At 43.6% G+C, this 23,047-nt stretch overlaps 1 protein-coding gene across 1 annotated transcript in view; it reads left to right on the top strand.

Moving 5' to 3' along the window:
* Nucleotides 1-23,047, top strand: part of KDM3B (lysine demethylase 3B) — an 89,048-nt gene that overhangs the window by 55,480 nt on the left and 10,521 nt on the right. The window contains exons 12-18 of the mRNA XM_082254092.1: nucleotides 423-527; nucleotides 6,871-6,998; nucleotides 7,749-8,013; nucleotides 11,947-12,188; nucleotides 19,215-19,478; nucleotides 19,571-19,742; nucleotides 22,316-22,406. Of these exons, the coding sequence (XP_082110218.1) occupies nucleotides 423-527; nucleotides 6,871-6,998; nucleotides 7,749-8,013; nucleotides 11,947-12,188; nucleotides 19,215-19,478; nucleotides 19,571-19,742; nucleotides 22,316-22,406 (1,267 nt within the window). The remainder of the gene's footprint in view (nucleotides 1-422; nucleotides 528-6,870; nucleotides 6,999-7,748; nucleotides 8,014-11,946; nucleotides 12,189-19,214; nucleotides 19,479-19,570; nucleotides 19,743-22,315; nucleotides 22,407-23,047) is intronic.

Genomic DNA, 23,047 nt, shown 5'->3' with positions numbered 1-23,047 from the left:
CTAGAGAAGTTGTCCACGTCTGATGGACTTTAAAAAATAATTTCACCTAATTCTTTTGTTTTTTATTTTATAAAAAAGAGAAAAAATGCATATTTCTTTGCATGTAAAAAAAAAAGTGCATTTATAATTTTTTTTTACTTTGAGCCTGTAAAGAATTGCACCTGCAATCAGCTTGTCAGTGTATCTGTCTGCTGAACTAGCACACTGTCAGACTCAGTAGATTGCTTATGATGATAGACCATGAGCATCTGTTATCCTTTTATCAAAAGTACAAATTTAATGCTGTCAATTCCTGATATTGATGCTGCTACAGTCAGTCTGTGCAATGCCAGTGTGTATGTTTTTTACTTTAAAATAAGATATAGTTGAATGAAAGTACACTTGTCCTGAAATCTTTTCTTTTGCTATAATCACTGTTTTAGAAGACGAGGTGGCTGATGAAGAAGTATTTTCCTGGCTGAAATGTGCTAAAGGACAGTCTCATGAACCTGAAAACCTTATGCCCACGCAAATTATCCCTGGCACTGGTAAGATTGGTTTTAAATTTCAGGTCTGTACAGAAATTTATTTAATAACCCTATGTGCTATTAAGGCTCTTGCACATGGGAGTAAAAAAAAATAAAATAAATAAAAACATATGATTTTAATGATCTGAATACAGGTGCTTTTGTTGTGTATGGAACAATGTACACAGCTGTGTAAAGATCAGAGATACAGCAATGAGTACAGAGGCATAGACTAAAAACATCTGAGTGCAGTAATTTATGCACATATGCGTGTATATGTATAAATATGTTTGTATATTGCAACACTGGCAACTAGAAGTGGATGAAAAAGAGGTTTAGGCATGTATACACATATGCGCGTTAAGACAAGGTCTTTACAGAACATTTTATAAAGGACATTTCGGTTAGTAAGATCAAGAGTATTAATATCAGTAAATTATTACCTACTTCGGCTCTCACACTTGGTTACGCCTTATGGACAAGAGATAGTTTCAAATTTCTGTTATGAGCCTATTTATTCGGCAATAATTTTGTCATTACTTAACATAATGTAACCTGATTTTAAGCACAAACAAGGCTTGTCCTGCAACAATTTTTTTTTTTGTAATCCTTAGACAATTAGACGTAATACAACTAAAGAAAAGGCATTTTTTTCTTTTTTTGAGCAGTGTTTAAAAAGAAGTCGTGTTACTGCACATAAAGTGTGTATTTTAATTAAATTTTGTCTTGTGAAACAACACTAAAATTATGATTTTGGTACAAAGCATTATTTACAAATTAAGTAAAGTGTGTCTTTTAAATTTTGTGCTTTTTTTCGGTGTGATACGTGAATATATGTAAAAGGTTTAAAAATATTAATGCACGAAGCAAACAAAAACTGTAAAAAAAAAAAAAAAAATTTTAACTATTAGTAAATAAAATGGAAAAAAAAAATCACCAGGAAAATTAAAATTGAATGAAGGAGAATACAGAGTTTAGTGCTGATTAGAGTAAACAAAGGGTTTTAACATAGAAACATTTTATTAAAAATAAAAAAAAAAGTTGCTTTAGCTCTCCATCTGCAGATCGAAGTTCATCCCTTAGATTAAAAACACAAAGTTAAGTGATGCAATGTTTCAATGTAACTTTCTATATTCCCGTCTGAGCAATGTTGTTGGCAAACCTTGCCAGACAGCACTTTTTTTTTTTTTTTGGCCAGCTCCTGGTGTCCACCTTCTCTGTGTATTCTTCAAGGCAATGCAGCTGTGATTAATCACAGCGGAGTTGCATTGTACTGGGACAGGGGAAATCCATGCAGCAGAGCAGAAGGACTGGATGTACTAGACACTCTCTTTGTACAATGATGACATATTTTAGGGCCTGTCTAGTACACCCAGAGTCTGCAACTGGTTACACTTGTGTACAAGAGGCCTAAGGCCCCTTTCACACTTGTGTGACCTTAAAGTTGCATGATTTATTATTATTATACAGGATTTATATAGCGCAACCAGTTTGCGCAGTGCTTTACAATGTGTGATTTTACTGCAATTTTGTCGCAGCTATTTTGCCATGATTTTGACTGGACTTGAAGCAATGCCTATGTCTATGGACCTAAAAACGCATTAAAGTCGGACCAGAGTAGTGCTGGGACTACTTTGAAGTCGTCGTAACTTGAAGTTGCACAGATTTGACCGGTACTCATTGGATATCATGGAGTACGACTTGTCATGAGACTTTGCAGTCCCAAGTCGCAGGACCAAGGGCTTTCCTTGCCCTAGAATGGTACAAAATACAGCATCTTAAGTTTGTTTCAGCAGCTGCATTGGGTAGATGGAAAATGGAAATTACTTTGCGTGCACTTTTATGGTTAGAGTGTATGTAAACCCTCACCTTGTAAAACAACCCATTAAGTTTAAAACCAAAATGTAAGGCAAAACATTTGTGTATAGATATTAAAAAAAACACGATAAAGACACTTTTCTCTTTCGTTCATTGATGGACACGGCTCCTGATTATTCTTAACCATTGGGTTATGCTGTCCCATACAGGAGTAGGACACTAGGCAGGAAAACGCTTGACCACGCCTATGGGCAGTCCCAGGGGGTATACACCCACTCTCCGCTATAGGCACTTCATTTTTTTTTTTCTGCCTAGTCAGGAGTAAGACCTAGTTCCTTGCTGGGATCTTCAGTTCTGGCAATGTTTTCCTTTTGAAATGGAATTTTCTCCTATCTTTGTTATTTTGTTCCCATGAGAATCTACTATCAACTGCCGGACCGGGCGACGGTCTGAATAATCTAGATCCAGAGGGTCCCCCATTTCTGGTCGTCTGCGACATAGCCCCACTGGACAGGGGGCTGGCCTGCGAGTTAAACGTCTTGGGAGGACGCATACGACCTGGCCTAGGATTGAGTCGCAGCGTTCCTCCTGGCCGATAGCCCCCCATTCCGATGGAGCAGTGGTCTGTCAGGAGCGGTGCCCAACCCTGTTTATGGTTAGTAGCTGCCCCCCCCCCCTAACCCTGGAGGGTTTTGGGGTGGATGTGGGCCCCTCAGTGGGATGGTGGAACCCCCGGGTTCCCCTCCCCCCCCACCTCCCCCCTAAAATTTGGGTGATCCCAGTGAGGTTAGGTAAAGCCCCCGCGCTTCCTTTGGGCATCTGCCTGGCTAAGCCTCCACAAAAATTTAGGCCGCTGCCTATTAGGCCATGCGGCCAGCTTGGCGCCTTCCTTGGAAGGGATGGTGCCGTGGGGGCGGTTTATTTTTTTTGGCACCCATGCCACCATTATTGTGTAGGGCACCTGCCCCTTTTTAGCGCTGCAGGACCATAAGGGTACCCTTCGTGCACGTTCGCATCACGGTGGACGGCCCTCTTTTAAGGGGGCTATTTCCCATTATGCGGGCCTCCTGTAAAGGGGCTTGGAGGGCGCCCCCCCCCCTGTTTTTTTTTTTTGTGGGGTCCAGTAGGTAGTCCATTCGTGGGCCCTTGGTCGGCATCCCCTTTGCGGGATCGCAGTCGGCAGCCCTCCCCTGATGTTTTCCGGGTGAGCTTAGTATATAGCGCCCCACTCCCTCCCCTGCCTCATCTTTCTCATCAGATCCTGAATCTCTTTTGGCCTCTGCGGATGCGCGTCACCCTACTAGATCTGCGTCCAGGCACCCGGAGTGCTCAGATAGTGAGGATGATTCCTTTGCTCCTCTAGCCGCACATGAAAAGGCGCTGGTTGTGTCAGTGTGTGAAACTTTAAAAATGGAGGATACGGCTGATGCTGCTTCGGAGGCACCGGTCTTATCACCCACAGGCCCTCCAAAGCGGCGAGGGTGTTCCCCTTTTGCGCTTACTTTGACAACTTTGTCAAGCTACCTTTCCGTTTGAGGAGTCCCTGAGCTTCAAAGATCTGGCTGATAGGAGGGCGGTGGATCTGGCCCGCCATATGTTGCTCACTATGGCTGGTTTGGCACTTAGGCCAGTATTTACTATTTACCTGTTGTCGTAAACTCTGACCGAGTAGGCTAAACTTTTACACTGGGGCCTGAAGGGGAAACCGCTTCCTCCTGCCTTTGAGGAGCTGGTAGATCAGTTGGTCCAGGGGCTACAGTTTATCTGTGATGCCTCTTTGGATGTGGCTCCTTTTGATTTCTAGTATTTTCTGTATCAGCAGTGGTTCTTCTTGGTATTATCTGGCTGAAATGCTGGCCTTATCAGATCTCCCCTTTGTAGGGGATCGCCTGTTCAGATCTAAGCCCTTCAGGACCTCAGCCGGAGGTTCCAAGAGGACCCGGACTGGAAGCCATGAGCGGGCTCTTCCAGACCTGCGGACATGACTTCCTCTGCACGAAGGGGCGCCCTCATCTGTATCTGGGTTGGGGGGTGTCGTCACTGGTTTTCTGATCCGTGGACCTCCCTGGTACAGGACAAGTGGGTCTACAAAGTAATTTGGTCCGGCTACAAGATCGATTTTTGGTCTTCTCCTCTAGAAAGGTTCTTCCCTTCCCATTTGTCCCCAGTTCGCTTACAGGGTCTCTTTGGGGCAGTGCAAGACTTGTTACTTCAAGGAGTGATTGTCCCAGTTTCGACTTCAGAATGTTTTCAGGGGTTTTACTCAAACCTCTTTATAGTTCCCAGGAAGGAAGGCAAGGTACGTCCAATTCTGGACCCTAAGGCACTAAACTGTTTGTGCGGGTACAGAAGTACGAATAGAGTCTATTCGCACGGTAGTGGCGTCCCTACATCAGGGGGATTTTCTTGCTTCTATCGACATCAAGGATGCCTACATTACAATATGTGCCGGTCACTAGCGCTTCCTGCGGTTTGCCGTGGATGAGGAGCATTATCAGTTTGCCCTTTGGTCTCGCCTCCGCTCCTCGAGTCTTCATAAGTAGTGGCCCCGGTGCTAGCATTGTTGCGTCAGCGGGGGATCGCGGTACTGGGGTACCTGGACGATCTTCTGCTGGCGGAGTCTCTGACTGCTCTGATGGACAACTTAGAGATTACTTTGAAAACTCTGAGGGAGTTCGGTTGGATTCTGACCCTTCAGAAGTCTGCTCTGGTTCCGTCCACAAAACTGGTGATTTCTTTGCTGTTAAAGGCTAGAAGATCTACCATCATACTTGCAAGGCGTACATTGCGTGGTGTGAGCCTCTTGGGGTTCTCCCTCGCTCCTTTTCGGTGGCTCGGATCTTGGCTTTCCTCCAACGGGTGGGGGTTGAGCAGCGACTGGCCTTGAGTACCATCAAGGGCCATGTTTCGGCCTTGGGTGGTTTTCGTTCAACGTCCATTGGCCACACATTCCTTGGTACGTACCTTTTTATCCAGTGAGTTAGACACTTGGCTACTCCAGTGCGATCTCCATTGCCGCTGTGGGACCTCAATTTGGTGTTGTAGTTCTCCAGAAACCTCCCTTCAAAAATATTTGGGAGATTCCCCTGCTTATGCTGTCCCAGAAGGTGGCCTTTTTGGTGGCTATTACTTCTGCGTGCAGGGTGTCAGAGCTGGCAGCGGTGTATTGTCGTTCACCTTGCCTGGTGGTTCACAGCGATAAGGCGGTTCTCCGTCCCTGTCCGTGGTTCCTTCCAAAGGTCATCTCTGATTTACATTTAAATGAAGACCTTGTGTTGCCTTCTCTATGCCCCAGACCTAAACATCCTAAGGAAATTGCCTTGCATTTCCTGAATGTGGTTCAGGCAATCAGTGTACCTGGCAGCTACGGAGTCTTTTAGGAAGTTAGACGCACTATTATTTATACTTGTGGCTGGACCTCGGAAAGGCTTGGCCACTTCTGCTGCGACCATTTCCAGATAGATCAGGCAGACAGTGATTCAGGCCTATTCAATTAGAAATCAGGCTCCTTCTTTCCCTGTTAAGGCGCACTCTACTCAGGCGCTTAGTGCCTCCTAGGCCTTCCGTCTTGAGGCATCAGTGATGCAGGTTTGCAAGGCAGCCACCTGGTCGTCTATGCACACTTTCACAAAGTTTTATAAAGTGGATGTGTTGGCATCTGCGGATGCTTCTTTTTGCTGCAAGGTTTGGCAGGCTGCTGTTTAGACCTTGTCCTCTTTGAGGGTGTATTGTTTTTTTTTTTCAGGTGAGCTCCAGTTGTTTATGGTTGAGCTCCATGTTACCTGGTTGGCTATGGTTAGCCTTGGGAATTTTTCTGCTGTTTTCCCACCCCTCATGTTTAATACTGCTTTGGAACGTCCCTATGGTTAAGAAGATTCAAGAGCTGTGGACGTCAATGAACGAAAGAGAAAATGGGATTTTTGACTTACCGTAAAATCCATTTCTTTGATGTTCATTGACGGATACAGCACCCACCCCTCTGTGGAGTTGGCTTTCTTCTAACACTGCTTGTAACAAAACTGAGTGCCTATGGTTGGGTTCCTATATGCCCATACCCCCTGGGACTGCCCATAGGTGTAGTCAAGAATTTTTTTCTGCCTAGTGTCCTACTCCTGTAGGGGGCAGTATAACCCAATGGTTAAGAAAATCAGGAGCTGTTTACGCCAATGAACATCAGAGAAATGGATTTTACGGTAAGTAGAAAATCAAATTTTGTCCCCTTTTTTTAAGTAATCACATTCCCTCTGTTCTTGGCTACATAAGAGCTGGCAGAAAAAAAATCAGCAACCCAGTGAAACGCTGTGCAGCGGGGTGTGTGTTAGCTGTGTGCTCTCATGCCTAGTGTGATCAGTTTTTAATAGGACAGCAGACGGAATGGCAAGAACACCAGGGATTCACAAAGGAAGAAATACAAAGAGAACAGGATACTTTTTATACAAATACATGGTACTTAGCAGGCAGCTATCAGGAATATGAAATGTTGGGTTTACATATTCTTCAAAAATTCTTACTGTGATGTTTGATTTGTTTTTGCTTTTACTTACAGCTCTTTACAGCATTGGGGATCTGGTCCATGCTGCAAGGGGGAAATGGGGTATTAAAGCAAACTGTCCATGTATTAGCAGACACAACAAAACTGTTTTAAGACCGGCAGTCACTAATGGCATATCCCAGGTATTTCGATTTATCTATATACGTTTATACTCCACAGTAGTGATTTATTTTTGTTTTTCTCTTTTTAGACTTTTTAAATCCTTTTGGCTATACCTATCTTTACTGTATTGACAGGGAGTAAGGGAAAAATCTCCCAAATGAGGCAATAAATACCTGTTCTTACATTTCCAAATGTTATCTCAAGAAGTAGAAAGTTGACAGAACCATAAATATCACATATAGCCTTTTGTATGAAAATGCTGCATTGGACTTTCATTATTATTCTCCTGTAGAACCACAAAGGTAGTGTCAAGCTAGACTTCATACGTCTAGACTTTATACTATTAATGAAATGTTAAACTGCTTTTAGTTATGTGCAGAAGTTGTGCTGATAGGCAGCCCACTTCCTTTTTACTGCTTTGTTGTAGCTAGTACAAAATGCAGCACCCACGGCACATGGGGAGAAATGGCATGAACTATTGTTGATGCTTGGAGGAATGGAAATATATTTGTCAGGTAATGACACCGATTTTAGCACTCTGTACTATTCTGATCCAACAGCATGGTCAATCAGAGTTACCCTTGAATGGGTGCCACATAGCCCTTAATTAAATTCGGAGGTGTCTAGCTCATTAGCAGTAAGAACCATATATAATGTTTTTACTTGCTTTGTGATTTATGTCCTTTACTTTTTCTTTTCTTTGTTTTTACTAAGCAAACATGCTAGCAGAGTAGTAATTGTGACTTGTCTGCTTATTCACTTTCTACTAGCTTCCAAGTCTTAATCCTTCTTCAGCATGTGAAGGCACACTTCCATCCACTCCTATAGAGTGTAATGACAGCATTAAAATGGAAGAGGATTTAAAACCAGAAACTGCTGACATTGTTTTGGAGGAATCGAAGACTGAACCAAATATTAATCAGGGCAGCACAGAGAATAAAACCAGCAAACAGCAGTGCCCAGAAACTACACCTTCATCTGCCTTGCACTGGCTGGCTGACCTAGCAGCACAGAAAGCAAAAGAGGAGACAAAAGGTGATTTATTTTTTATTTTCTCTATTTCCTTTTTGCTCTTGCTTGACATCACATTTAACTATTTGACACAGAGTATATACACTGATCAACCATAACATTATGACCACCCACCTACCATAACTTGTCTAAGCGAGAGCAAGCAGCTCCACTAGACTTCTGAAGGTATGCCATGGTATCTGGCACCAAGCGGTCAGTAGCAGATCCTTTAGGTCCTGTAAGCTGCAATGTGAAGTCTGCTTGGATCAGGCTTGTTTTTTCAGCACATACCACAGAGGCTGCATTGGATTGAGATTTGGAGGATTTGGAGGCCAAGTCAACACGCATGTTCCTCAAACCATTATTATTGAATTCCCCAGACAAGACCTCTTCCACTACTCTGGTCCAGTTCTGATGCTCATGTGCCCATGGTAGGTGCTTTTGGCTATAGACATGGAGCAGCATGGGTACCCTGACCAGCTTGCAGCTACATAGCCCCATACACATCAAACTGCATTGTACAGTGTGTTCTGACACCTTTCTAATGAAACCAGCATTAACTTTTTTTGCAGTTTGAGATACAGTAGCTCTTCTAGTGGATCAGACCACATGTGCATCAGTGAGCACTGGCCTGTGATCCTGTCGCCAGTTTGCTGGTTTTCCTTCCTTGGACCCCCTTTAGGGTCCTGACTACTGCAGACTAGCAACATCCCACGAGAGTTGCAGTTTTGGTGTTCTGACCCAGCCGTCTAGCCATTACAATTTGACCCTTGTTAGCAGGGCAGCCATTAGAAATTTTGGGACCCCTTACACAGCTTTAGGCCTGGCCCCCCAGGCCTGACCAACAACATTCCCTAGGGCCTGCTCACTGACCATCCCACCGAATCCTCTCACTGACCATCCCACTGAGTCCCATACCATTTCCCCCTCCTCCTTCCCATGTCCTCCTCCTCTTCCTCCTTCAGTCCCATCTCATGTCCTTCTCTCACAATCTCATGTTCTCCTCCTCCTCCCCCATCTCATGTTCTCCTCCTCCTCCCCCATCCCATGTTCTCGTCCACCTCCTCCTCCCCCCATCCCATGTTCTACTCCTCCCCCCTCCTCCCCCATCCCATGTCAGTAGGGCAGTGAACAGTGTCATTCGTTTTTTTTATTATTTTTTTAGGGCCCCGGCAGCAGAAAAGTGATAAATCAGAAGAAAGTGATAGTAGCAAAAGCGGATATCCATAGTGACAGAATTGCATGGAAAATTGGTAAAATGCAGTAATCTAGAAGAGCCACAGTCTTTCCACTAGGCAATCACAGTGATGTCATCCAGCCCTGATATTAGGGATTCTTGCTGGAATATTTGTGCAGCACTCTGTAGTGATAAAAGGACTGGATCAGGCTCACACATAGGCATAGAAGCAAGCATAGTGAAGGGAGATTAAATAGGAACATGAAGATCTTAGACACAAAACAATGACTGGGACACATTCTATAATTGGCAGACACACATGAAAAGTGACTTGGGGGGGGGGGGGGGGGAATACATTGTGAGCAATCAAAGTACTATAATCCAGTCACCCCCTGTGACACAAAGTTTCACTTAGTACAGTTGAAAGGGGTAGATGGTGGCGCTCACTTCAGAAGATGCATGAGGGTTTCCTTAACAATTAATGCCACTGCTGTGTATCTGCTAAAGAAGTGCACGTTTCTGTGGGGTCAGGAAAACTATTTTGGATGCTTCCTAACACACACAAATGTGAATGTAGTCAAATGTCTGTTACATCGGTGGTCAATGTAAATCTCATTACATTGGGGCTTGGTTTAGAATACTTTCATTCTACACTAGTGGGCAGTGTGACTGTCCCCCTTACATTGGTGGTCAGTGTAAATCCCTCCTCACATTGGTTACTGTGAATGCTCTTATTATATTAGTGGTCAGTGTAAACCGCCTTTACATTATTGGCCAGTGTAGAAACTCCTTTATATTGGTAGTTGGTAAAAAATCCTAACTTGCTTTTATGATCAGTGTCAAATCTTCCCTTACATTGGTGGTCTATATAAAAGCCCCCTCCCTAAATTGATCATTGCAAAATTTCCCCCTTACACTGGTGGCTAGTGTAGAAATCCCCCTCTATTGGTTGTTTGTATAAAATCCCCATTTGATTGTTAGTATGAATTCTTCATTACATTGGTGGTCAGTGTAAATTTCCCTCTACATTTTGTAGTGAGTGCAGAGTTGCCCTTATACTGGTGGTCAGTGTAAATTTCCCCTTACATGGAGGTCATTGTATATTTTCCCCCTACACTGGTGGTTGGTGTAAAATGCTCCTATTACATTGGGGTCAGTGTAGAAATCCCTCTTTTTATTGGTGAGTGGTGGAAAATTCTCAGTTACTTGATGGTCAGTGCAAATTCCCCATTACGTTGGTGTTCAGTGTAGAATCCCCCACCACATGCCAAAGATTTCCAGCTTTGCTCTACTTGATTCAGTTTGCAACAATGTACTGCCTCCTAACTAATCCCACCCCCCCAGCACTACTACTGATCACCCCCTCCGTTCCCCAATCACCTCCACTGATACCAGGAGTCCTAGGATCTCTAGGAGTTTTCTGTCTATTGATGGGTCCCCTCACCTCGCTAGTCCATGGTGTGCAGACAGTGAGGGATGATGTGCTGTAACCTCCAGCAACCAATTAGTGAGCGGTAATGATATGCAACAACCTCTCGCAACCAATCAGTGAGCAGTAAGGCTGTGCAGTAACCTCTAGCAACCAATGGGTGAGCGGTGTGCAGTAGAAAATGTTTGCCCAGGGTCCAGTCAACATTAAAGACGGCCCTGGCTAATCCTAACTAGTGTTAAAAATGCTCCCTTTCCCCACCTAACACCTATGCTGACTAACCTGTGTAAGAAAGATGTGTACAAGGTCTGTCCAGAAAGTATTCAGCCATGTACAGTAATATGAAAAATAAGACATTTATTGAAGAAGATACAATAAACACAAGAGAAACACTTCAGTCCCTTTTTAAAGTAGACACTTTAGGACCTCACACAGTTCTCCCATTGTCTCTTCCACTGCTCAAAGCACTGTGCAAAATTATTTGTTGGAATCGCCATCCGCATCATCTCACACTGTCAGTCACTGATCTTTGTTGATTGCAGCCCATACACGTTCAACATTCTCAGATGTTCTGTTTGTTGCTTGCCTTCCAGAACGTGGATCACTTTCAACAGATTCTTGAGCATCTTTTAAGTATTCTGTTTTTTGTTTGTGCTGCACTCATTGCATCATCCCAAATCATCCAGATAGTTTCTTTGGAGGAATGTTCAAATTTAACGCAAAATTGGATGAGGATTCGTGGCTCTACCTGCTCGGTCATTTTGAATTTGTAGGGCACACAAAGTACACATGTTCACTCGGCGTGTCTAGTGCATCCACGGACTAGTACAGTGAAATTGTCATTTTTTATGCATGCGCATTCCAGTTCTCTCACCTTGGCTGCTAGGTTACATTGATGTTGTGCAAATCCTTTGCGAAAGATTAACAATGGCTGGACTTTTTCCAGACAGACCTCGTATACTTCGTTTTTTTTTTTTTAGATCGCTTAAGTGGAAGCTGCAGTGGAGAGGAAAGAGCGATCGACGACTGATAAAGCTTAGATTACTGGCATTACCTATAATCTCCTATGGCCCAGCCATTGTCGGCACTCCCTCCTCTCCCCTGCCACTGCCACTGACTGACATGGGGGAGCCAGCTCAGGTGACCAGAGTAAACTGAAAATGGGTAAGTATATACATCTTTCTTATACCGGTTAGTCAGCATAGATGTTAGGATCGGAGGGAGCATTTTCTCTTGCATGCAGGCAGAATTTAGGATCCAGGGTCATTCTCATTCACAAAATCAATTTGAAGATTTATTGTCTCTCAGTTAGAACAGATTTAACTAATAATGAAATGTCATTGTTTTTCAGACCCCAGCTCTGTAAAGACAGTACCACCTAAAGAGTGTTCTGTGAGTTTGGAATCTCCTAATTCCAGTGTGAAGAGTTCTCCTTCCCCCAAACTTTTCAACAGCCTTTTATTAGGCCCAGCTGCCTCTAACACCAAATCAGAAGGTTCCAGTTTAAGAGACCTTCTCCACTCTGGCCCTGGAAAGTTATCACAAGGAACAACAGAAGGAGGGGTACCATTTCCACCTGTGTTTAATTCTACAGTGAGTAGTACACTTTTGTCTATGTAAAGCCCCGTACACACACACAGATCGTCGTCATACAAATGTTCGTCTTTTCTCCCCGGGATGTCGGTGTCTGTTGAAAAGTGCAAAGACAGCACAAGGACAGCACAAGAATTTTGTCTGCAGACTTCAGCTGACTGCAGAAGTGATGTCATGTAATGGTTAACTTTCCCTGTGTTTTTTATTTTCTGAGCATGCCCAGTCTTGCAAATCTGCGGTCTGTCGGCCGAATTCTGTACTGACAGGCGAACAATCGTCCGTTCTGGTGTCCGCAGACAAAAATTTTCATGTTTGCAAGAAAGACTTTTGTCCGCGGATTGTGCGCAGACATCTGTCGGAGGCACCATACTAACACGCATACAATCGGCAGATCTTTCGTCCGCCGACGTTTGTATGCCGACGATCGGTACGTGTGTACGGGCCTTAACATTACTAATCCGTTTCTAATAGCTTGTAAATAGGGAAAATATAAGTATTTTATCAATAGATTAACCCCTTTGCAACTAAGGGTTAAACAAATGTTAATGCCTAAGCACAATTTCTCTATCGCTCATTGAAAGACGTAGTCCTCGGTGATTCAGCACCTTCGGGTTATGCTGCCCTCCACAGGAGTAGGACTAGACAGGAAATAAAATGCTCTGGCCACACCCTAGGGGCAGTCCCCGAGGGTATATCCTCTCTCTCTCTGCCACAGCAAATCAGTTTTTTTCTGTCTAGTCAGGAGTAAGGACCTAGATACCTTGCTGGGATCTTCGGTCCTGGCAGGATTTTTTTCTTAAAAAGATTTTTTTAGACAGCTTTTTTTCTCCAGTGTTCCTGTGAGATCTTCAAGCAAGAAAGCTGAACTGGGCGACGGGCTGGATGTTGAGATCCGGTGGTCACCCCAGTTCAGCCTACGAGCGCGTGCAGGCCATAGCTCCGCGCTGGGTCGGCCGCGACATAGTCCCACTGGAGGGACTGACCCTGCGAGTTAAACGTCTCGCTAAAACGCCAAGGACCATGAGTCACGGCGTCCGTATTGGTCGACAGCCCTCCCGCCCCGGTGGAGAGGGGTACTGTCAGGAGTTGGTGCCCGCCTGGTTCCGGTATGGTGAGTAGTATGTTCCCCCTTTCCCCTGACGGGTCTTGTGGTGAACGCGGGCCCCTCTCTGTATGGTAAGGATGAGTTCCCCTCTATCCTATAACATGGCACAGATCCCCCTACTTTGAGTGTGATTTTTATGTGCAAAAAGCCAGGAGGCTTGGTTTGGGAGCTGACAATCTAATTGTAAATATGTTAAAAGATTGTAATCAGTGGCAGTATGGGAATCTTACTGTGATAATATAAGTATCCTACCAGTCAGAAGCCACGGACATGTAGACTGCTTTCCAAGTCAGGTCTCCAGCAATAGCAGGCCTTCCAACGGCCATGCGGTCCGCCAGGGTCCGGTACAGCCGACCAGGCTAAATCCCCATGTAGAGAAGGTGTTGTGATGCTCTGCAGTCACGCCGCTATTCGGTACTACCGCCGCCATTGTTTGCTAGATCGCACGAGGCCGCCATTTTGGCGTAGCCTCGTGTCTCCAGCATGGGGGCGGCCATGTTTGAGGTGACCCAAACACCTCGTGGAGCTAGGGGAGGCGCCGGAAGGCGTACGGAGGGGCGGAGCCGCCTCCTTTCTTCCCGGGCAGCCAGCCAAGAGACTTTCTGTCGATTCGAGACAGTGCTGAGACAAGTGCAGTGGAAAACTCTGAGCATCAAGTGGTGAGCCTGGGGGTTTATCTCTCTCTCTCTCGCTCGATAGGGGTCCCTGAGCAGCTAACACTGAGGGGCTTTGTGGCGCTGGGGGTCTAAAAAAAAAAAAAAAAAAGTTTTATTTTTGGATTGAATTTTCCGGGTAGTAACTGGAATTATCATGGACCCTGCCACACAAGCACCCCCACCTGTTTCCCTCGAGGGGACCACGGGACCCGCCGGTGCACAGAGTATAGACGCATTTACATCAGTTTTGGAGTCTTTGGTGGCTCGGGTGGAGACGGCCTGTCAGGGACGGGGGTCAAGAAAGCGACCCCCGCCTACCCCTATATCATCTGACACCTCTGACTCAGATTCAGAGATGATCACTGCAGCTGCAGGTCCCTCTGCAAGGGCTGTTGTCTCAGGTAAAGTTCCCTCAGACAGTGAGGAGGACGTTCATTCTTCCGCCATAATTCAAGAAGCATTGGTGGACGCACTAGTTGTGGCGGTGCGGGAAACCTTAAGACTTGAGGTTTTACCGGCAGAGGCAACTGAAACTGAGATTCCCTTTGGTACTAACAAGCCCATCAAAACGGTGAAGGTTTTTCCTGTACCCAAGTGTTTTGGTAATAAAATTAAAGAAGAATGGGAGCATTCTAAGCGTACCTTTACTATTTCCAAGCGTATTGCTAGACGCTATCCGTTTGAGGAATCCCTCATTAAGAAATGGACGGTACCACCAGTGGTGGATCCACCTATTTCCAGGCTGAATAAAGCCACGGTTATCCCAGTGGAGGACACTTCGTCCTTTAAGGATCCGGTGGATCGAAAGGTGGAAGCGGAGTCCCGCACTATCTTCTCCCTGATAGGGTCAGCATTTAGACCAGTAATTGTTATTGGTCTAGTTTCCCAGACACTAACGGAATGGGCGAGATTGGTACGCCAAGACCTGAGGGGGAAAGATATCCCCCAGGGAACATCTGATTTGATGGAACAGATTATACAAGGGCTACAGTTTGTCTGTGACGCAGCCTTGGATGCTACCCCCCTATTAGGGCATGCATCTATGTCAGCGGTAATCCTCAGACGTGTGCTGTGGTTAAAATGCTGGTCAACAGACCTAGGTTCCAAAAAGACCTTGACGAATCTCCCCTTTCAGGGGAATCGCCTATTTGGGGCCACCCTAGATGAGATCATTAAGGACGCCACTGGGGGCAAGAGCACTTTGCCACAGGCTGCTAAAGCTAAGGGACCTCGTAACAAGCGAGGACCTTTCTTTACCGCCCAGAAAGGGTTCGCACGCCCGGCTGGAACAAGCGGGAAAGGCAAGACTCCAGGAGGGTTCAAGAAGGACTGATCGGACAAACAGAGGACCGACTCAGCCAAACCCGAAGCAAAGGATTACACAGCCTGAAGGTGCGCCCCCACCCGGTTTGAGGGTGGGGGGACGTTTTCACCGGTATTCAGGACATTAGATCGAGCATCGACTACTGCTACCGGTGCGATTCTTCCCTTCCAACATTTAAGTACTACAGGGAGCGGTAGTTACCGTTCCCTGAACAGATCTTTTCCTTTACCTTTTCCAAAGATTAGTCTCAATTCCCCACAGGAATCGGATCTGGTTGACCAGACAGACCAAGAAGCCTCTAGCCAGGTGACTTCGGTCCCTGAGGTTCAACCAGGAAAGATCACCGTTCCTGATAGGAATCAGGTGTCTGATAAATGTGTGGGAACAGAAAACGACCAGACTTTCTCGGATGGTCGGGGCCAGATAGCTCTAGGGACGCCTGGTTCAGATCCAGTCAGCGCCAGTGGTCCTAGAAATTCTAGGCTGGCCGACTTGGACATGCTAGTCGCGGACGTTCCGTGGGAACTTCGTCTCAGGGAGTATCTGCGGTCTCAAGGACCAATCTACCATCGTGCTTTACAGTCGCTGGTTTTAATGGCCTGGCCATTGAGACCCAAATACTGAAGGACAGAGGGTTGTCAGCTTCAGTCATTCCTACCCTTATTAAAGCAAGGAAAGCGACTTCCAGCAGAGTCTATTATCACACGTGGAAGACTTGTATCGCGTGGTGCGAATCTTTAGGATTTCCTCTACGTACCTATTCGGTGACTCGAATATTGGCTTTTTTGCAAAAAGGGGTTGAGCAGAAACTAGCCTTGAGCACCATCAAGGGTCAAGTTTCAGCATTAGCAATCTTCTTTCAGAAACCTTTAGCTACCAAGTCCTTGGTGCGGAATTTCATCCAGGGGGTGCGGCACCTGGCTCCACCAGTCCGCGCGCCTTTACCGCCCTGGGATCTTAATTTGGTTTTGTCGGTTCTACAGAAACCTCCCTTTGAAAACATCAGGGAGATTCCCTTGCTTACATTATCCCAGAAGGTGGCCTTCTTGGTGGCTATCACTTCTGCACGCAGGGTGTCAGAACTGGCTGCTTTATCATGCCAGTCCCCATACTTAGTGATTCATAGGGATAAGGTAGTACTTCATCCTAAGCCATCCTTTCTTCCTAAGGTGGTTTCAGATTTTCATCTGAATGAAGATATTGTACTACCTTCCTTGTATCCTCAGCCCAATCATCATCGGGAACATGCGTTGCATTCCTTGGATGTGGCTCGGGCAATCAGGGTATACCTGAAGGCTACGGAATCGTTCCGTAAGACAGATTCACTTTTTGTGATCACGGATGGCCCCAGAAAGGGGTTGCCTGCATCTGCCGCGACTATCGCCAAATGGATTAGACAGACGGTGGTACAGGCTTATTCTATTAAGGGTCGGAGTCCTCCGTTCCCTGTTAGGGCGCACTCCACTCGATACTTTATAAAATTGATGTGATGGCATCGGCGGATGCCTCATTTGGCCGCAAGGTTTTGCAGGCCGTAATTTGAGGAGACCGGAGGTCTACCTCGAGGTTTTTTTCTGTTGAAAAATTTTTTGTTGAGTCTCATCATTGAGGATGAGCATTGTAAAACTTCCAGTTGGCACCGTTTGGGCCTTCTAGATTGGATTTAATTTCCATTTTTCCCACCCCTCATTTGTGGTACTGCTTTGGGACGTCCCGAAGGTGCTGAATCACCGAGGACTATGTCTGTCAATGAGCGATAGAGAAAAATGGATTTTTGTAAAATCTTACCGTAAAATCCTTTTCTCTTAGCTCATTGACAGACGTAGTACCCGCCCCTCTGTTTTGGAGTTGGGTTGGGTTAAATTCTCTAAACACTGCTTTGTGACATAACTGATTTGCTGTGGCAGAGAGAGAGAGGATATACCCTCGGGGACTGCCCCAAGGGTGTGGCCAGAGCATTTTATTTCCTGTCTAGTCCTACTCCTGTGGAGGGCAGCATAACCTGAAGGTGCTGAATCACCGAGGACTACATCTGTCAATGAGCTAAGAGAAAAGGATTTTACGGTAAGATTTTACAAAAATCCATTTTTTGCAACTTTGACATGTGTTGGGAAAATATCATAACTACTTTGTCCATTAACCACTTAAGCCCCAGCCCTATTTCGGACACTTTTTGTTTACAAGTTAAAATCAGTATTTTTTCCTAGAAAACTACTTAGAACCCCCAAACATATTTTTTTAGCAAAGACTCTGGAGAATAAAATGTCGGTCATTGCAATATTTTTTGTCACGCGGTATTTGCGCAGCGGTCTTTAAAACGCCATTTTTTTGGAAAAATTACGAAAAATCACATTTCACTGCATTTAAAAAATACTAAATAGTAAAGTTAATAAATGTAAAGTGCCAGCGCTTAGGAAAATATTAAATATATAATAAAATAGATGGCTGCTGCTGATAAAAAAGGGGGTTGCCTTTTAAATAGTGAGTAATACGGTTATACCGGGATAGCTAGAGGCATCATCCAGGTATAACCCCGCAAAGTTTGCAGACGTAAATATACGCCACTTTGTGGTAAGTGGTTAAGGTGATTTATACCATGTTTTATTCAGGACAAATATATATTTTTTTTAAATTGGCTGTATTTTTTTTTCTTGATATTACCATAACCTTCCATCAAAGAACAACCCAAATTAAATTATCCTGCTACTGACAATCGCAGCAATAACAACATATGTATATGTTGTTTGTACCCGTAGTACAGCCTAAAAACAAGTGCACATTTTGCTTTTTTTTTTTTTTTTTTTTTTTACTTAAAAAAAAAAAAAACTGACCTTCACCTTTTGACCTTGACCCAAACATTGCCTCGTACACACAATCAGACAATCGTACGAAAAAATCGCTTTCGAATTGATCGCACGATAATCTGATTGTTAGTACACAGCTTTCGGCAGCCGATCACATTTTGTCCAACAAAATCCAAAGGGACAAACACGAAAAAACTTTTGTCGTACGATAGCCTAGCGAACGACCATCGTTGAATCGGTACAGTTCGCGTTCGCTAAAAATCGATAGACAAAGACCATGCATGATCTGAATCATGAAAATAACCTGGAAAAAGCCTGGCTGCCATTGTTTTGTTTTTGTTTTGCACTATCCGATACGTAGCTACGCAACCAGGAAGCTTTTCCAGAATCGTACGGAAAAAAAAAATCATACGTTTAGTGCGCATTGTTGAATTCGATATTAGTACCGTGCAACAAAATGCCAACGATAAGTCGTCCGATTATCTGATTGTGTGTACGAGGCATAACCCTGGCACTGACCTAGATCAATCCTTGATCTAGGTATTTTATGTTTTATTTTTTTCCTCTGCAATTCACAGATCGAGAGAACACTTCAGGGTGACTGATCACTGTAATGGCTAATCAGAGGCTATCACAGCGATCAAGTGACCCGGAAACGGGAGTTACAGGTCCCGATCGTTAGTACACAGTTCAGAGTGAGACCCCAGTCTGTGCTGGAAGCGCGTAACATCTCGGTGTAGCATCGTGTTTTATATTTTTACCAAGAAATTTGGTTATGTATTGTGTATTTTTTTTTTTTTTTTTTAAGTTTGAAAAACTGCTGGGCAAATAATGTGACAAAAAATTGCAAAACCCACTATTTTGTTATGTTTATGGGTTCTAACTAATTTTCTAGCAAACCATGCTGATATTTACATGTAAACAAGTGTCAGAAAAAGGCCTAGAGGTCCAGTGGAAAGACTGTGTAAACCTTTCCTAAAGAAGGACGGGCAACTACTTGCAGTTTTTAGATGGGAAGCAAATTAACTTTATCTGTGGCCTCCACTCTGCCACAGTGGCATTGGAATGGCCATTTGTATTGTAATTTATATTTGTCATTTCTCATACTAACTTAACTAAATCATATAAATCTTTTAGGCAAAGGGGAAATCTAGCTTGCCCAACTTCCTGGACCACATTATAGCTTCTGTCGTAGAGAACAAAAAGACGTCAGATGCCAGCAAAAGAGCCAGTAGCTCAGCAGAAAGCCTGAAGGAGGGAAAGGAAATGGTGATGGGTTTAAATGTTCTAGATCCACATACCTCACATTCCTGGCTCTGTGATGGAAGACTGCTCTGTCTTCATGACCCTAGCAACAAAAATAACTGGAAAATCTTTAGGGAATGTTGGAAACAAGGGCAGGTGAGAACTTTTTTTTTTGTTTTAATACAATCATCTGCTTACACAGCCAGAGTAATAGAGAATTAAAAAAACCCTTGTATTTTTTCTCTTAGCCTGTTTTAGTCTCTAGCGTGCAGAAGAAACTTAAATCGGAGTTATGGAAGCCTGAAGCTTTTAGCCGGGAATTTGGAGATCAAGATGTAGACCTGGTGAATTGCCGAAACTGTGCCATTATTTCAGATGTAAAAGTGCGAGATTTTTGGGATGGTTTTGAAGTTATTGAAAGTAAGTCCATTTTTAATTTTTGGCTTAGTTAACAAGAAAAAAAAAACATCCTCTCAAATGATGTAATATTTTATTCACCGTTCATTGCTGCTCCTTTACAATATGTGGGAAAACAGTCAATCGCTAAGCAAATGTTATAGTGAATACATTTTTCCTTTGTGTATTTTTTTGGAGAGAAAATGAACAGAATACAATGAACATGTCACAATAAAATTTTTGGTATAAGAGGATTGGTACAAACGAGATACAATTAACATGTCACTGAAAAATTTGTGGATAATATTATATAATAATAAAAACAGTGGTACAATCCTCCTCCTTTAACCACTTCCCACCCAAGGACATTCCTGTATGTCCTTGTGTTTCATTGGTTATACCGGGATGATGCCTGCACCTACAGGCGTCATCCCAGTATCTATCTTTTTAGCCGGCGATTCTCATTAATACAGAAGTGATCCAAGTGGCTAAATAGCCACTCGATCACTCCTGCGGGTGGCGGAAGGGGGTCCCATCCCCTCCTGCCACTGCCTCTTCCGGGCTCTTCAGTCCCATTGCGGAGGCCGGGAGCAATGTGGCCGGTGGCAATGGCTGCCCTTTACAGAGACTAAGGAACGGACATTATTCCCCTCTCTCTTTAAGCCTGGAAACCAGGAGCGACAAGTAATTTGTCACTTTTGGTTCCGCCTCTTTGTTTACTTGGCCACCAGCGGCCAGGATAGCAGCCAATCAGACCAATCTGTGTCTAATCGGCTGCATTGGGGGCCAAAGGAGAGCGGACCTGTCACGGCCTATGCTGTCACAAGGGAGGTGTTTATCCCTTGTAACAGCAATAAAGTTAGTATATAAAAAAAAAAAAAAAATTGTATAAAATATATATATATTTTTTTATAAATTCTTTATTTATCAAGAAAGGCATACAATACAAGCATGAAAACCGACAGTTGACATATCTACAGCTTGAGGAGGATATGACAAATCAAAAAACTGATATAATAATAAAAATAAATATTTAAAGCGCCCGTCCCACCGTGCTTACGCGCAAATGCGATTGCATGCGTTACTCCCGCACGCATATGTAAATGGTGATTGCACCACACGTGAGGTATTGGCACAAACGTCGGCGTGAGCGCAATAATTCTAGTAATAGACCTCCTTTGCAATTCTAAACTGGTAACCTGTAAAGACGTCACCTATGGAGAATTTCAAGCACTATAGTTTGCCCCCATTTCACAGGCAGACACAATTTTAAAGCACGACATGTTGGGTATTTATTTGTTATGTTTGGGGGGGTTCTAAATAATTTTCTACCAAAAAAAAAAAAAAAATTTTTACATGTAGGAGATTTTTACATGTAGGAGATTTTTACATGTAGGAGCAAAGTGTCAGAATAAGCTTGGGAAGGAGGTGGTTAAACTGAAGCGAAAACCATCTTGAAAATAGTGAGAGGGTGTTAAGTACAGAGGAGAGGAGTAGAGGTGGAGAATTGTGAAAGGGTAGAAGAAAGAATAGGGGAGAGGAGGGTAGCAGTCTCCAGGGGAGACTGGGTCATCTAGGGGGTGTTGTGTACATTGCTGCTCGCTCTTACGCGGGAGCCTTGATGGACGTAAGATTGTATTGACGAAGTTGGAGGGCAAATAATGTTCAACCCATGGACTTCAGAATTTTTCATATTTAGGGATCATATCCAATAGTACAGCTTTACTTTGACATGAATCATAGCTTGGGTGATCCTGTTTTGGGCCGCTAGAACAGAGGGTGGGGTTTTTCCAGGCTCCCGCTATTGTTTGCCTGGCTGCCGTTCCTGGAGGTATAATATGAACTGTTGGTGGGTAATGGTTGGTGGTTTCACATTTAGGAGCGCCACTGAATACATTTTTAATCCAGTAAGACTTGGGGCTTTTTTTTTTTTTTTTTTCAGAGATGTTTATGCTGTACCTTTTTTTTTTATAACTTTTAGTTTTTGTAGTCAATCCAACTATATTATGCTTTAAAACATGATATTTTTATTTGATAGCAGACTTGGGTGCATTTTCATGCATTTTGTTCCCAGCCTTAGCTTGTATGTAAGCTACGTAGCCTCAGATTTTTGACTGCAGGATTTTACTTCTCCAGACTAAAAGAATTGTATGTAACATATTGAAATGGTGAGGCTCAAAGTGAAAGTGTTTGCCATAACGGCTTATAAAGTATTCGCTGGGGTTCAGCTTCAATTTGTTGTATTTAAATCTTTCACTCCCCTCACTCCAGACTGACAATTATGCTGTCAAAATCTCCCCCATCATCCTGATGAGTGTTTGTATAATACAGGAGGTGTGTTACTGGACAAATCTGGACAAAGAAAACTAATGCAGCCATCACATCTAATGATTGGTAGGCTGCAACGTATTACATTTTCAGCTTTTGAGAGCGAGAGAAAGGGAGAGAGAGCTTTAAATAGTATTATATTATCTACCGTAAATTATAGTTTATTATAAACACCTAATGTAGTAGTAAAAATGCTCCTAATGTTCAAAGGATTTTACTTTTATTTTACCTTTTACTAATGCAACATGTAACCTTAAATATTTTGTCAGAGAGATTACGAGCAGAGGATGGGACGCCTATGGTTCTTAAACTGAAGGATTGGCCACCAGGGGAAGACTTTAGGGACATGATGCCTACAAGGTAAAATGTTTTCCTGCTCAACCAGTACACATACTGTATGTATGTTTTTTTTTTTTTTTTTTTTTTTTTGTCTGAGAAACACTTTCATCTGTGATTGCATGCTAGAGCTGCACGATTCTGGATAAATCGAGAATCGTGATTTTTGTGCTTAGAATAAAGATCACGATTCTCTGCGAAAATCATCCTTCACATTATACAAAAAAATTGGGTTAACTTTTTACTGTTTTTTTTTTTTTTTATTTTTTTTATTAAAGTTTATTTTTTTCCAAAAAATTGTGTTTAAAAGACTGTTGCACAAATGCAGTGTAACATAAAATATTGCAACAACTGCCATTGTATTCTCTAGGGGGTTTCTGCAAAAAAAAAAAAAATCTTTTTATATATATGTATGTAATTTTCTAGCAAAAAATACTGATTTTAACTTTAAAGCAACAAGTGTCAGAAAAAGGCTTGGGCCCCTTTCACACAATCGGACCGATCAGGTCCACCTGTCCATTTTTTAGGCAGACCTGATTGGGCCACCCATTCAACTCTATGGAGAGGTGGATGTCAATGGAGATGTGTCCGCTAACACCGGTCTGTCATCCGATCTGACAAGATCCGCTTAAAACAGACGGTTGTAGATACATGCGCTTTCCGTC

Source organism: Pelophylax lessonae, assembly GCF_965119305.1.
Source record: "Pelophylax lessonae genome assembly, chromosome: 4".
NCBI classification, from domain to species: domain Eukaryota; kingdom Metazoa; phylum Chordata; class Amphibia; order Anura; family Ranidae; genus Pelophylax; species Pelophylax lessonae.
Note: the sequence above shows the minus strand (reverse complement) of the source record. Positions and strands in the feature narration are given on the sequence as shown.